General features: G+C 48.0%; 1 protein-coding gene across 1 annotated transcript in view; it reads right to left on the bottom strand.

Annotated features, from left to right (window-relative positions):
• Window positions 1–14,127, bottom strand: part of PREX1 (phosphatidylinositol-3,4,5-trisphosphate dependent Rac exchange factor 1) — a gene marked incomplete in the record, with an annotated part of 222,925 nt that overhangs the window by 52,662 nt on the left and 156,136 nt on the right. Inside the window, 3 exon segments of the mRNA XM_073607193.1 lie at window positions 6,474–6,616; window positions 11,764–11,836; window positions 12,813–12,888. Of these exon segments, the coding sequence (XP_073463294.1) occupies window positions 6,474–6,616; window positions 11,764–11,836; window positions 12,813–12,888 (292 nt within the window).

Genomic DNA, 14,127 nt, shown 5'->3' with positions numbered 1-14,127 from the left:
CTGGTGGAGGTGGGGAAGGAGTTTGGCTATGTGGCGGTGTGGGAAGGAGTTTGGCTATCTGGTGGAGGTGGGGAAGGAGTTTGGCTATGTGGTGGAGGTGGGGAAGGAGTTTGGCTATGTGGCGGTGGTGGGGAAGGAGTTTGGCTATGTGGCGGTGGTGGGGAAGGAGTTTGGCTATCTGGTGGAGGTGGGGAAGGAGTTTGGCTATGTGGCGGTGGTGGGGAAGAGTTTGGCTATCTGGCGGTGGTGGGGAAGGAGTTTGGCTATGTGGTGGAGGTGGGGGAAGGAGTTTGGTTATCTGGAGGAGGTGGGGAAGGAGTTTGGTTATCTGGCGGTGGTGGGGAAGGAGTTTGGCTATGTGGTGGAGGTGGGGGAAGGAGTTTGGCTATGTAGTGTTGGTGGGGAAGGAGTTTGGCTATGTGGTGGAGGTGGGAAGGAGTTTGGCTATGTGGTGGAGGTGGGAAGGAGTTTGGTTATCTGGAGGAGGTGGGGAAGGAGTTTGGTTATCTGGAGGAGGTGGGGAAGGAGTTTGGCTATGTGGTGGAGGTGGGGGAAGGAGTTTGGTTATCTGGCGGTGGTGGGGAAGGAGTTTGGCTATCTGGCGGTGGTGGGGAAGGAGTTTGGCTATGTGGTGGAGGTGGGGAAGGAGTTTGGCTATGTGGTGGAGGTGGGGGAAGGAGTTTGGCTATGTGGTGGAGGTGAGGGAAGGAGTTTGACTATGTGGTGTTGGTGGGGAAGGAGTTTGGTTATCTGGCAGAGGTGGGGAAGGAGTTTGGTTATCTGGAGGAGGTGGGGAAGGAGTTTGGTTATCTGGCGGTGGTGGGGAAGGAGTTTGGTTATCTGGCGGTGGTGGGGAAGGAGTTTGGCTATGTGGTGTTGGTGGGGAAGGAGTTTGGTTATCTGGCGGTGGTGGGGAAGGAGTTTGGTTATCTGGCGGTGGTGGGGAAGGAGTTTGGTTATCTGGAGGAGGTGGGGAAGGAGTTTGGTTATCTGGCGGTGGTGGGGAAGGAGTTTGGTTATCTGGCGGTGGTGGGGAAGGAGTTTGGCTATGTGGTGTTGGTGGGGAAGGAGTTTGGTTATCTGGCGGTGGTGGGGAAGGAGTTTGGTTATCTGGCGGTGTGGGGAAGGAGTTTGGTTATCTGGAGGAGGTGGGGAAGGAGTTTGGTTATCTGGCGGAGGTGGGGAAGGAGTTTGGCTATGTGGTGGAGGTGGGGGAAGGAGTTTGGTTATCTGGAGGAGGTGGGAAGGAGTTTGGCTATGTGGTGGAGGTGGGGGAAGGAGTTTGGCTATGTGGTGGAGGTGGGGATGGAGTTTGGCTATGTGGCGGTGGTGGGGGAAGGAGTTTGGTTATCTGGAGGAGGTGGGGAAGGAGTTTGGTTATCTGGAGGAGGTGGGGAAGGAGTTTGGTTATCTGGAGGAGGTGGGGAAGGAGTTTGGTTATCTGGCAGTGGTGGGGAAGGAGTTTGGTTATCTGGCGGTGGTGGGGAAGGAGTTTGGCTATGTGACGTATTTTTCAGTCGCTGAGCTAACATCACTTTTAAGAAGATACATTTCTTTGCAGTGTGATGTATAATTCAGAGAATGTGAGGGGACTGGATTTATTTGTAATATATTTTGTATTGATTTTATCACAGATGATTGTTTGTGATCTTCAGAGGTTTTAGTGATATAATCAACATTTATTTCTTTTGCACTTAAAGGGCCAGCACTTCACATGTATCTGTATAGATATCGGTTTCGTTGGGCAGCCGCTCTGCTGGTAAATTTTTTCATGAATATTTTTTGGACATAATAGATTTATCAGAGTTCACAAGGACATCATGATGACCTCGGGGCGGCGCTCACCTCGGCATGCGATCCCTTCCGGACAGACTTCACCACAATCGCTTTGTTCTTCTCTTCGATTTCAAAGCCATAATCTTCTTCTTGTGGGGGATCTGAGGAAAGAGACAATATTTATAGTGTCGGCTATCAATGCAGATATCTCCTCGCTAGCTGCATTGTTGGACATAGTTCGACTTCCACAGCAGAGGACACCCGATCCTGTCTCCCTCTACTGGCAATCTGTATACCAGGCAGCGCAGTCATCACTCTGGCTGGAATGAGCGCGGAGATGAAAGCAGGCTTGTTGGCCCAAAGTTCCCAGGTTTTAGCTGTGGAACTACCATAAGCCGACAGTGTCTACCGGTGGAACTATGAGTGGAATTTACCAAGACAAGACCAGATTGTGGAGCAGCTGTGCATGACAACCGACCATGTCTGTTGGTTGAACTATATGTCTCAGCATGCCCAGGTCATTTTTACCCATGGACCTGCCGTAAACTGACCAGGTCTACTGGAGGAACTATATGTCTCAGCATGCCCAGTTCATTTTTAGCCATGGAACTGCCATAGGCTGACCATCTCTACTGGTGGAGCTATATGTCTCAGCATGTCCAGTTCATTTTTAGCCATGGAACTGCCATAGGCTGACCATGTCTGTTGGTGGAACTACATGTCTCAGCATGCCCAGTTCATTTTTAGCCATGGAACTGCCATAGGCTGACCATCTCTACTGGTGGAACTACATGTCTCAGCATGCCCAGTTCATTTTTAGCTATGGACCTGCCATAACCTGACTGTGTCTATACAGTAGCTGTCTGATCTAGACAGTTCAGAATGGCTTTAGATAAAGCCGCAGTCCAACCCCCACCCCCCCTCCCCCCCGATTCCTAATAAAAGCTGCATAAATATACGTTTTGGATAAAAGTTACAAAAATACCCCAAGATGTGTAAATATTTTCCCCTAAAATTAAACAGATCCACGTTTTATTCTATTCTGGCAGCATGACATAAGATGGCCTGTAGGGGGAGCTCTATCCCTGACCACCACCCAAGCACCGGAGTGGTGGCCCATAGCAGGCTCATGGCACAGGTTGGGCCTCCTGTAGCCGTCATTCTTGTTCCGAGGTTCTCTCCTGTGGTCCCTCGGCTAATTGCGGAGCGCTCCTCGCTTTCAGGACGCGGCATCTATCGTAAAGTCAAGTAAAGAGCGTGGAAGGAAATTTCTATTTCTGAGCAGCCGTCCGGGGTGGTGAGGAATGCAAGCAAGCTATTTATATCCACAAATAAAAGACTACAAAATTCCGGCAATGTGTAAAACATCTGGCTGACCCTAATTACAGTGTTTGGGCCTCTCGCTGCAAACAAGGCGCAAACACGCAGATTCCTCGCCGCTCGTACAGCCAGTCCTTCACATGGTGGAAATTTCAAGACTAATCCTGACACAAGTGCTGGATGGGGTCATCTCACGAGCTGTCCATATTTACAGGTCAATGAAGTCATGATTTTCACCTACCGGGCTTATTTTAACATCCCCTTCCCGCCCCTGTCCCCCCTCCCCCCCACCCCAAAAAGGAGAAGGCATGAAAACTGCAATAATGAGATACCAACGGTGAAAAGCGGAGAACCTATCAAATGTCCAAATTAGTGTCACTTAAATAGAATGCAATGAGGGTTGGATATGATGTCATTATGACCTCACGCACCAATTTTGACAAAATTATAAATCTCACGTGTTATACATTTCTGCCATACTGGGCGTCTAAAGAGAGGTCCCTGCATGGTGAGGTCCTGGAACATTGGTGGTTTTGAAGTTGCATGAGTTTGATGTGTTGCTAATAAATGCTCCTAGAATTATCTGACGGCACCATCCAGCAAGCCATTGCAAGACCCAAGAATGTGGAGCAGTTCCTAGTCTGGAGCAGCCACTCTGAATAAGGAATCCATGAAACCCTTTAGTGCCTCAAAAGGTTGCCATGGTTTCCTTGAGCTGTGGCTGACTGACCTTGACTTGATATTGCCTACACAGTTCCAGAGGCCAATGCCACTTAGCAAAGCCATCAGCATGACACCAATGATCTTTTTTAGCTCTCGAAGGGTCATATACTGACCACCACTGTGAGAGGGGCAATCTTCCTACTTACCATCAGAAGAAAGCTTTCTTCCCAATGGCCACCAATGTATGGGACATTCTTCCACTGATCACCAATGTAAGGGACATTCTTCTCACTGATCACCAATGTAAGGAACATTCTTCCCACTGATCACCAATGTAAGGAACATTCTTCTCACTGATCACCAATGTAAGGAGCTTTCTTCCCAATGGCCACCAATGTATGGGACATTCTTCCACTGATCACCAATGTAAGGGACATTCTTCTCACTGATCACCAATGTAAGGAACATTCTTCCCACTGATCACCAATGTAAGGAACATTCTTCTCACTGATCACCAATGTAAGGAACATTCTTCTCACTGATCACCAATGTAAGGAACATTCTTCTCACTGATCACCAATGTAAGGAACATTCTTCTCACTGATCACCAATGTAAGGAACATTCTTCCCACTGATCACCAATGTAAGGAACATTCTTCTCACTGATCACCAATGTAAGGAACATTCTTCTCACTGATCACCAATGTAAGGAACATTCTTCTCACTGATCACCAATGTAAGGGACATTCTTCTCACTGATCACCAATGTAAGGAACATTCTTCCCACTGATCACCAATGTAAGGAACATTCTTCCCACTGATCACCAATGTAAGGAACATTCTTCTCACTGATCACCAATGTAAGGAACATTCTTCCCACTGATCACCAATGTAAGGAACATTCTTCTCACTGACCACCAATGTAAGGAACATTGTTCTCACTGACCACCAATGTAAGGAACATTCTTCTCACTGATCACCAATGTAAGGAACATTCTTCTCACTGATCACCAATGTAAGGAACATTGTTCTCACTGACCACCAATGTAAGGAACATTCTTCTCACTGATCACCAATGTAAGGAACATTCTTCCCACTGATCACCAATGTAAGGAACATTCTTCTCACTGATCACCAATGTAAGGAACATTCTTCTCACTGATCACCAATGTAAGGAACATTCTTCTCACTGACCACCAATGTAAGGGACATTTTTCCCACTGACCACCAATGTAAGGGACATTTTTCCCACTGACCACCAATGTAAGGGGCATTTTTCCCACTATACTCAGATTAAATTACACACAGGTGGACTCTATTTACTAATTAGGTGACTTCTGAAGGCAACTGGTTCCACTAGATATTAGTTAGGGGTATCAGAGTAAAGGGGGCTGAATACAAATGCACCCCCCCCCCACACTTTTCACATATTTATTTGTAAATGAATGTTGAAAACCATTTATCATTTTCCATGTACTTCACAACTATATGCTGCTTTGTGTTGGTCTATCATATAAATTCCCAATAAAATACATTAACATTTTTGGTTGTAACATGACAAAACGTGGAAAATTTCAATGGGCAAGAATACTTTTTCAAGGCACTGTATCTCTGGCTCTGACAGATGAGATTTTACACTGGAGTAGTGCATGTGACCGTCCCATCAGTCCATGTGTGGACAAAGCTACTGGTACATTGGGGCCTTCTGATCTCACACAACTGTGTGTCTTAGCTCATCACAGGTGATGATGGTGGGGCCTTTACATTTAGAGGTGCACTAATTATAGATAAAAATGGAGGCAGCACTCTGAGGGTCAATCCTGTGATAAAATGTTATACAAATAAAGAGCCCATACAAAGTCTGCTTAGGCCTCTTCCCAAAATGCATTCCACTCACTTAAGGCTTCAATCATAAAGCTGATTAAGCTCCGAATTAGAAAAGTGTCAGGAGGGAAGAGGGCTCTTTGTATGGACTTTAGACCCCAAGGAGAGTTTGTATAGACTTTAGACCCTAATAGGGCTTTGTTTTGACTTTAGATCAAGGGTCTTCAAACCATGGCCCTCCAGTTGTTCAAGAACTACAATTCCCATCATGCCTAGTCATGTCTGTGAATGTCAGAGTTTTACAATGCCTCATGGGATGTGTAGTTCCGCAACAGCTGGAGGGCCGTAGTTTGAGGATCCCTGCTTTAGATCCTAAGGAGGGTTTGTATGGACTTTAAACCCTAATAGGTCTTTGTATAGACTTTAGACCCTAAGGAGGGTTTGTATGGATTTTAGATGTGTCTTCATCACACACATCAGTATTTGTGTCTTTAGGTTTTAATGTTAGTTTCTGACACTCGTGTTGCATGCATGCTGGAAATTCAGTTGCCGGGATATCTAATAATAAAACACAAAACCACCCAATATGTGTATTATTGTGCATCAAGATTAAAGCTAACACCTAAACGAGCAGCGTGTGGTTTCCGCTAAGAAGGATGAGGCTTGTCTGTGTGCTGCGGAGGAGAGGCCTTGTGCCACCACAACCTGCAGAGTGAGCCGAGCCGGGTAACGTTACACAAGATCCTCTGATAAGGAAATAAGTCAGCACAATCCACCCCCTACCCTGACCTTTATTTATGACACAACGTTCGGCTGCCATCGTGTCCTGACAGAGGCCTCACCTACAAATATGGAGGCCGTGTGGGACAGTACTGGGGGGGGGTTCTTACCAGAAGGGTCTTGGCCAGGATGTTCTCTATCAGTTTGAAGTCATTCCGGAGCTGCTTGTTCTTGGAGCTCGTCCCCTCCATCTCCTCATCGGCGTGGAATCGGAAAAACTGCGATTCGTCTTTGAATTCGCTCTTCTCCAGGACTGAGAAGACAAGATGGCGGAGCGTTAATACAGAGGATGGCATGACCTAGCCACGGTTTATAGACGACGAGCTACGTGTGCAAACATATAAGGCCTGTGTTACTGAGCCCATTCTATGGGAATGCAAAACCTGATTGAAGGAGGTCAACAGGAGGGTTAGGGGTTGGGTTAGGGATAGTGTTAGGGTCAGGGTTTCCCCTTGAAGAACAAGGTTAGGACTCAGGGATTGGAATAGGGACCTCCTCCAAAAGGTCAGCAGGTGGGTCCCCAGAGGTCAATGGTCAAGAGGCGTGGCTGACCCACCCCCACCAAAGTGTTCTGCCAACCCCAACTAAGTCGGGGAATGAACAAGTCGGGGAAAGCTGCATCTGAATGATCTCCGAAAAGTCCCAGACTGATGTCAACCTGACGCCATCACTGCAAGCCCAAACCCTGTCCCAAGCCCGTACAGTGTGTGTATATATATATATATATATATATATATATATATATATATATATATACACATACATACATATACACACACACTATATTGTCAAAAGTATTGGGACGCCTGCCTTTACATACATACATACACACACACAATGGCATCCTAGTCTTCGTCCATAGGGTTCAATATTGAGTTGGCCCACCCTCTGCAGCTATAACAGCTTCAACTCTTCTGGGAAGGGTGTCCACAAGGTTTAGGAGGGTGTCTATGGGAATGTTTGACCATTCTTCCAGAAGCACATTTGTGAGGTCAGGCACTGATGTTGGACGAGAAGGCCTGGCTCACAGTCTCTGCTCTAATTTATCCCAAAGGTGTTCTATCGGGTTAAGGTCAGGACTCTGTGCAGGCCAGTCAAGTTCCTCCACCCCAAATTCACTCATCCATGTCTTTATGGACCTTGCTTTGTGCACTGGTGCGCAGTCATTTTGGAACAGGAAGGGGCCGTCCCCAAACTGTTCCCACAAAGTTGGGAGCATTAAATTGTCCAAAATGTCTTGGTATGCTGACGCCTTAAGAGTTCCCTTCACTGGAACTAAGGGGGCCAAGCCCAACCCCTGAAAAACAACCCCCACACCATAATCCCCCCTCCCCCCACCAAATGATTTGGACCAGTGCACAAAGTTTGGCATGGCGCTGGAGGACCTTGTCCCAGCGCTGCTGTTGCCTGTGTGAATGGAGGCCTCGGCACTCTTTTGGGAAAGAACCAGTTAATCCAGCGGCCCCTATGGGGGTAGCACTACAATCACATAGATAAGCAAAGTTTCGGGGGGGGGGCCTTTGCAGGGACTCTTCATCAGGTAACAGTCATCACACGTCTGATGGAGGATCCCTGTAAGGTCCCCAAGACTTCTCCTATCTCTGAGATCCTGTAACAAAAGGAGCTTTTGGCTTTGTAGCATGCTTGTCGGTGATCTGGTGACATATCCCATCCACATGTTAATGACAAAACTGTCCTGTGCCCGGAGCGGAGGAGGGACTGGTGGAGGAGGGACTGGCGAGGACAGGCCACAAGTGTTTCTCCGGCTTCCAGACAATTACAGGCTGCAGCACTCGTCGGGGGTGGTTGGCACCATTCAGAGTTCCCCGACCACAAAACTCCGCTATAAAAAGATCCAGAATCCAGACATGAAGCAGCAAAAACACCGACTTGTCCGCGGCGATTGGCCGCCATGTCTGCCAGGAATCAACACGGCAGGAGATATAAAAATGAATACTTTCCGCGCTTAGGTGTAGGTGAGGCTGCAGCCTCCCCTAAAGGGCTCCAGAGCCTGGGGCCCCCAACAACGTAAGAACATATATGTAAGTATAGGGGTAGTGGTACTGCCCGTCACCTGAAGCGTGAACCTCCTGTGTGAGTCTATACCAATACACATTAAGGGGCGAGAACCCCTCTAATTTCACTGGATGTAAATAGTCACTTGGTTCTCACCTGAGAGGAGTGACTCACACAGGAGGTTCGCTCTTCAGGTGACGGGCAGCGCCACTAACCCCTATACTTACATATATCTTCTTACACGGCAGAAGATATGTTAGAGAGAATGTTAGTACTAAATGGGTGCTCAACCTGTGGCCCTCCAGCCAGAGGCGTACCTAGAACTTTCAGGGCCCCCCGGTGCAAGAAACCATAAAGGGGGCCCCCCTGGCCTCTGAAGGGGGCCCTTCCTACTGATCCCGGGGGCCCTTTACTCCCAATGTGGGACCCTTTATTACGCTCCTGCAGCGGGCAACCATCCTGCTGTCTAGGGGTCCCTCCACAGAGGCGGAACGTCAGAGCCCAGTCGCCAATGTGACCCCAGTAGTTCTGCCACTGGTGTCAGAAGTTTTTTTTTAAATATTTTTTACCTTTTTTTTTTTTTTTGTAATAGTTTTTTATATATTATTTATTATTTATCACGTGTTTTTAAGGACAACCCCCCCCCCCCCCACTCCAGGGGGGCTTTGGTGAAGTATCAGTGGTCTAAACAGACCCTTGTTACTTTTGAGACAGAGAAAGGGACTGAGGACAGATTCATCAGCCCCTTTCCCTGTAGCCTCAGGTGCACAGAATGAATGAACAGGAATAGCTCTGTACAGAGGCTCCCCGTTCATTTGTAAACGGAATAATATATAATAAGAAAAAAAAAACAGTTCGGTACGGATTACTGACTCTATTCATTAAGACAAGGAAGGGGCCAGTAAATTACACATTTACTGGCTCCTTCCCCGCTCTCCATCCTGACAGTACCCCCCGTAGCAGACGGCGGGAGCGGGAAACACAGCAGCGCTGCACGGAGGGAGCACCAGGGAAGCACACAGGGGCCCGGGGCAGCAGGACAGGGTGGGGATGGGAGGGGCATATAGAGCAACCGATGCCCTCCATTTCTCTCCTGCAGCCGCTGAATGTGTGCAGGAGGGAGAGGAGGAGGAGCAGGCATTCAGAGTCTGCATGGAGGGGTTGGTTCCACTACATCCCGCCGCCCCCCCATATCCAGGCACCCCTGGAGCATGTGGCTGGGTTGCATTGCGACCCCTGCGACCCCTGTAGGTACGCCCCTGCCTCCAGCTGTTGCAGAACTACAAGTCTCATGAGGCATTGCAAGGCTGACAGTTACAAGCATGACTCCCAAATGCAGAGGCACGATGGGACTTGTAGTTCCGCAACAGCTGGAGGGTCGCAGGTTGCGCACTCATTAATAAACGAACAGACATGAATGTGATCATGGCGGTGGAATAATTTTTACCTGTGTGTGTCAGCCCCCCTGCACACGGGGGGGGGGGGGGGTCTAACCGCAGTGTTTTAGTGCACCCAGTAGGTACAGCTACAGCGCCCAGCCTCACCTATGAGTTCAGAAACGAAAACGCAGGATCGTCTGTGCTCCATAGGAACGCACAGCACCCTAAACATGACCACCCCCACCTCACCCCGCCCCCGCCTGCCATAGACTTTGACAAGCTGCAGACAGCAGGGCTGGACTCGTCGCTCCCGGGTGCGCTAAAATGCCAGGATTCACGCACGCCATTTAGACCCCCCCCCAGCGTGCAAGAAGCCTTAATGCCAAAAAACAGGGAGCTACAAAAGACACAAATTAATGAAAAACGAATGAACGCAAAATCTGCTCATTCAAGGTGCCCCCTTCCCCCTCCATAGAAGAACAGTTTGATAATATAGTCACCTTTCCCCGACTCCCATGGTGCTGGGGGGTGACGTCATGAACCTCCGCCCCAGTCTCAAGTCTTTTGCAGACTCGAACAGGTTTTCTTCTAAGATTATCCTGTATTTGTCTCCATCCATCTTCCCATCAACTCTGACCAGCTCCCCTGTCCCTGATGAAGAAAAGCATCCCCACCACATGATGCTGCCACCACCATGTTTCACGGTGGGGATGGTGTGTTCAGGGTGATGTGTAGTGTTAGTTTTCCCCCACACATAGCGTTTTGCTTTTAGACCAAAAAGTAGAATTTTGGTCTCATCTGACCAGAGCACCTTCTTCCACATGTTTGCTGTGTCCTCCACATGGCTTCTCACAAACTACAAACAGGACTTCTTATGACTTTCTTTCACCAATGTCTTTCTTCTTGTCACTCTTCCATAAAGGGCAGATTTGTGGAGAACACGACTAATAGTTGTCCTGTGGACAGATTCTCCCACCTGAGCTGTGGATCTCTGCAGCTCCTCCAGAGTTACCATGGACCTCTTGGCTCTTCTCTGATGAATGCTCTCCTTGCCCGGCCGGTCAGTTTAGGTGGACGGCCATGTCTTGGTAGGTTTGCAGTTGTGCCATACTCTTTCCATTTTCCGATGATGGATTGAACAGAGCTCCGTGAGATGTTCAAAGCTTGAGATATTTTTTATAACCTAACCCTGCTTTATACTTCTCCACAACTTTATCCCTGACCTGTCTGGTGTGTTCCTTGGCCTTCATGATGCTGTTTGTTCACTAAGGCTCTCTAACAAACCTCTGAGGGCTTCACAGAACAGCTGTATTTATACTGAGATTAAATGACACACAGGTGGACTCTATTTACTAATTAGGTGACTTCAGAAGGCAATTGGTTCCACTAGATTTTAGTTAGGGGTATCGGAGTAAAGGGGACTGAATACAAATGTCCCCCCCCACTTTTCACATATTTATTTGTATCATTTATCATTTTCCTTCCACCTCACAATTATGTGACACTTTGTGTTGGTCTATCACATAAAATCCCAATAAAATACATTTACGTTTTTGGTTGTAACATGACAAAATGTGGGAAATTTCAAGGGGTATGAATACTTTTGCAAGGCTCTGTACAAAAGAGGCAATCCGTTGTGCTGCAGTGCTAACAGGGGACACACTGATAGGAGAGCAGAGTGACAGATGAGCTCATCAGTCTGCTGCTTCTCCTTTCACTGTCCAGTCACAAGCTGGGGGTGGGGAGGGACAAGACCTAAAAGTGTTACTGACAGCAGAGAACAATCAGGTCTCCTCCCCTGCCAGACGGGGCCGTGCCGAGGGGCAGAGCTGGGTAAATCTCAGGACAGGATCCTTTGGCAGGTCACATCTCTCATATATGTATCTCGTCTGTTTATTTAGCGGTTGGCGTGGAGGTCACCTTTAGCGCCCTCTAGCTGCAGTCTGGGAGCGCCAGCATTTATCGGGCTTTAAGCCAGCCTAGAAGCCAAGGTCCTTCAGCTTACCATGATGCATGAATCCATTGTTACAGAGCCCAACGCCAAGAGCGACGGCCTCCTCTCTCGTCTGACAGTCACCCTAAAAAAAAAAAAAAAAAGACACCCGTTACTTTTTATCTGCTGAAGAATGCTTGGAATTACCCAGAATCCCCCTCTGAACAATTACCCGCCGCCTCCCTCCCGCCACGTTCATTCATGCTTTGTATAAATAGCGCCGCGCTTCTCCTGGCCGCAGAAAACAGGAAGTTTTATTGACGGCTGATGGCAGCTAAATGGGGAGCGGACTGTTTTTTTTTTTTAATTTTACGGCTAATGAGGGACATTGTTGGGAGCCGAGCGCCGCCAGCAGCCAAAAATGCGCTCGATTGAAACGTCATCGGCCTCTACGGATCCTTAACGTCGCCGAGGGGAGGAAATCATCTCAGCTTTTATTTTCCTGAGATTGTTTCCATCTCTGAACGCGCCGCCAGGCTCGGATCCCTCGGAAAAGGCAGAGGCGGAAAAAGTGGAGAAAACTTTCCAATTCTTGCAGATTGTCGGAGACTTCCAGAGACGGGTCAGGGAGATGTCAGCCATCGAGGGGGGGGGGGCGGGGGAGTGATGTCACTCAGCTGCACGCGTCTGTGGCCAAACGTATGAACTTGATGGTGCCGAGAGACCAAATCAAAAGCCTTGTTTATCTGGAAATGTCACGAGGCGGCGCTGCGTCAGCAACGCGCAGAGGCGAGAACATTTCTAAAAAAATGCCTGATCGCCGGAATCTCGATCACATCTGCCAACATCAAAAACAAATTAATGAGCAAAACCCAAAATAAAAATTCCCACCCAGCCAGCCCATATCTGCTCCATAATCAGCAGCATCTGTTCCGTATTCCTAGGCGGGAAGTTCATGGTATGCTGATAAACTTCTCAAACAATATCATCTGCTGGTCTTTGATGGACGGATCGACCATCACTGTGACCACTGTGATTGGCCAAAGAAAGAAATAAAGAAAGCGATACCGTTCAGATGCCCGTTCAGTGATAATGGGGTCATGGATAATTGATCTCCTTACCTGTGATATGAGCCAGTCCACCAGTTTACTGCCTGGGATGACGGACTTGTAGGTCTTCAGGTGGTAGTCGCGATCCCTGGAAGGAGAGGAAACAAAAGATACATTAGATAATATCAGCAGAAGACTAAAATTTACGTCAGCCAACAGAACAAACTCTTCATGCTCCATCACAGTACATACAGAACGGCCAATACTCTACAGTTCTCATTGTTGGGGTTACTATACAACCCGCCGAGAACTCTTCTGGCCTATGGGCCCTACACGGTGAGCCAGAGAAAGCTGCTATATGTACAGGTAACTGCAATTCCACCACTGTAAACAGGACCTGTCAGCATAAAATACCAGAAAAATTTGGTTGTTACCCAAACTATTCAGAGAGATCTCAGTGAAAAGGTACATCAGCAAATGTGGCCAACCTAGGGAATGCCCCTACAAGCCTTTAATAATGCATATCCTACAGTGGTGGTCAGAATTCCACCTTTCTAGACAGTTAAAAGACCGTTGGTGTCATGGCGCTGGCTTTGCCAGCTGATGTTGGTCCTGGAACTATGCAGGAACCATCCTATTGCAGCTCAATCAACCACAGCTCTAGGAAGCCCTAGAAACCTCTGGAGGAACCCATCAGAATGTGAATGTCTATTTTATGGAGAGCTCTTTCCTGCATCTACTCCCCTTTATTCACTCCAAACTCTTTATGGAGCGGACCTAGCACCATGGTGGCACCATCAGATTGGAGGTCAATCAGCCACAGCTCCAGGAAGCTCTAGAAACCTCTGGAGGAACCCTTCAGAATGAGATTGTCTATTATATTGAGAGCTCTCTTCTGCATTGACTCCCCTTTATTCACTCTAAACTCTTAATAGAGCCATTTTGGAACTATTGTGGAACCATCAGTCTTCACCTTGGAGACCTGCTGCGGATATGGGTATGACCAAAGATTTACACCCTCCCCACCCCCGGATTTCCAGACACAGCTCATGGAACTTCTAGGAACCTCCGGAGGAACCCTTCAGAATGAGAACAGTGGTGTAGTGGGTAGAACTTTCGCCTAGCAGTAAGAAGGGTCGCTGGTTTGAATCCCAACCATGACACTACCTGCCTGGAGTTTGCATGTTCTCCCTGTGCCTGCGTGGGTTTCCTCCGGGTACTCCGGTTTCCTCTGACATTCCAAAGACATGCTGGTAGGTTAATTGGCTTCTGTCTAAATTGTCCCTAGTATGCAAGAATGTGAGTTAGGGACCTTAGATTGTAAGCTCCTTGAGGGTAGGGACTGATGTGAATGTACAATGTATATGTAAAGCGCTGCGTGAATTGA

The sequence above is a fragment of the Aquarana catesbeiana genome, linkage group LG12, assembly GCF_042186555.1.
Source record: "Aquarana catesbeiana isolate 2022-GZ linkage group LG12, ASM4218655v1, whole genome shotgun sequence".
Classification (NCBI taxonomy): Eukaryota; Metazoa; Chordata; class Amphibia; order Anura; family Ranidae; genus Aquarana; species Aquarana catesbeiana.
The sequence above is the reverse complement of the archived record's forward strand: the minus strand, read 5'-3'. Positions and strand labels throughout refer to the sequence as shown.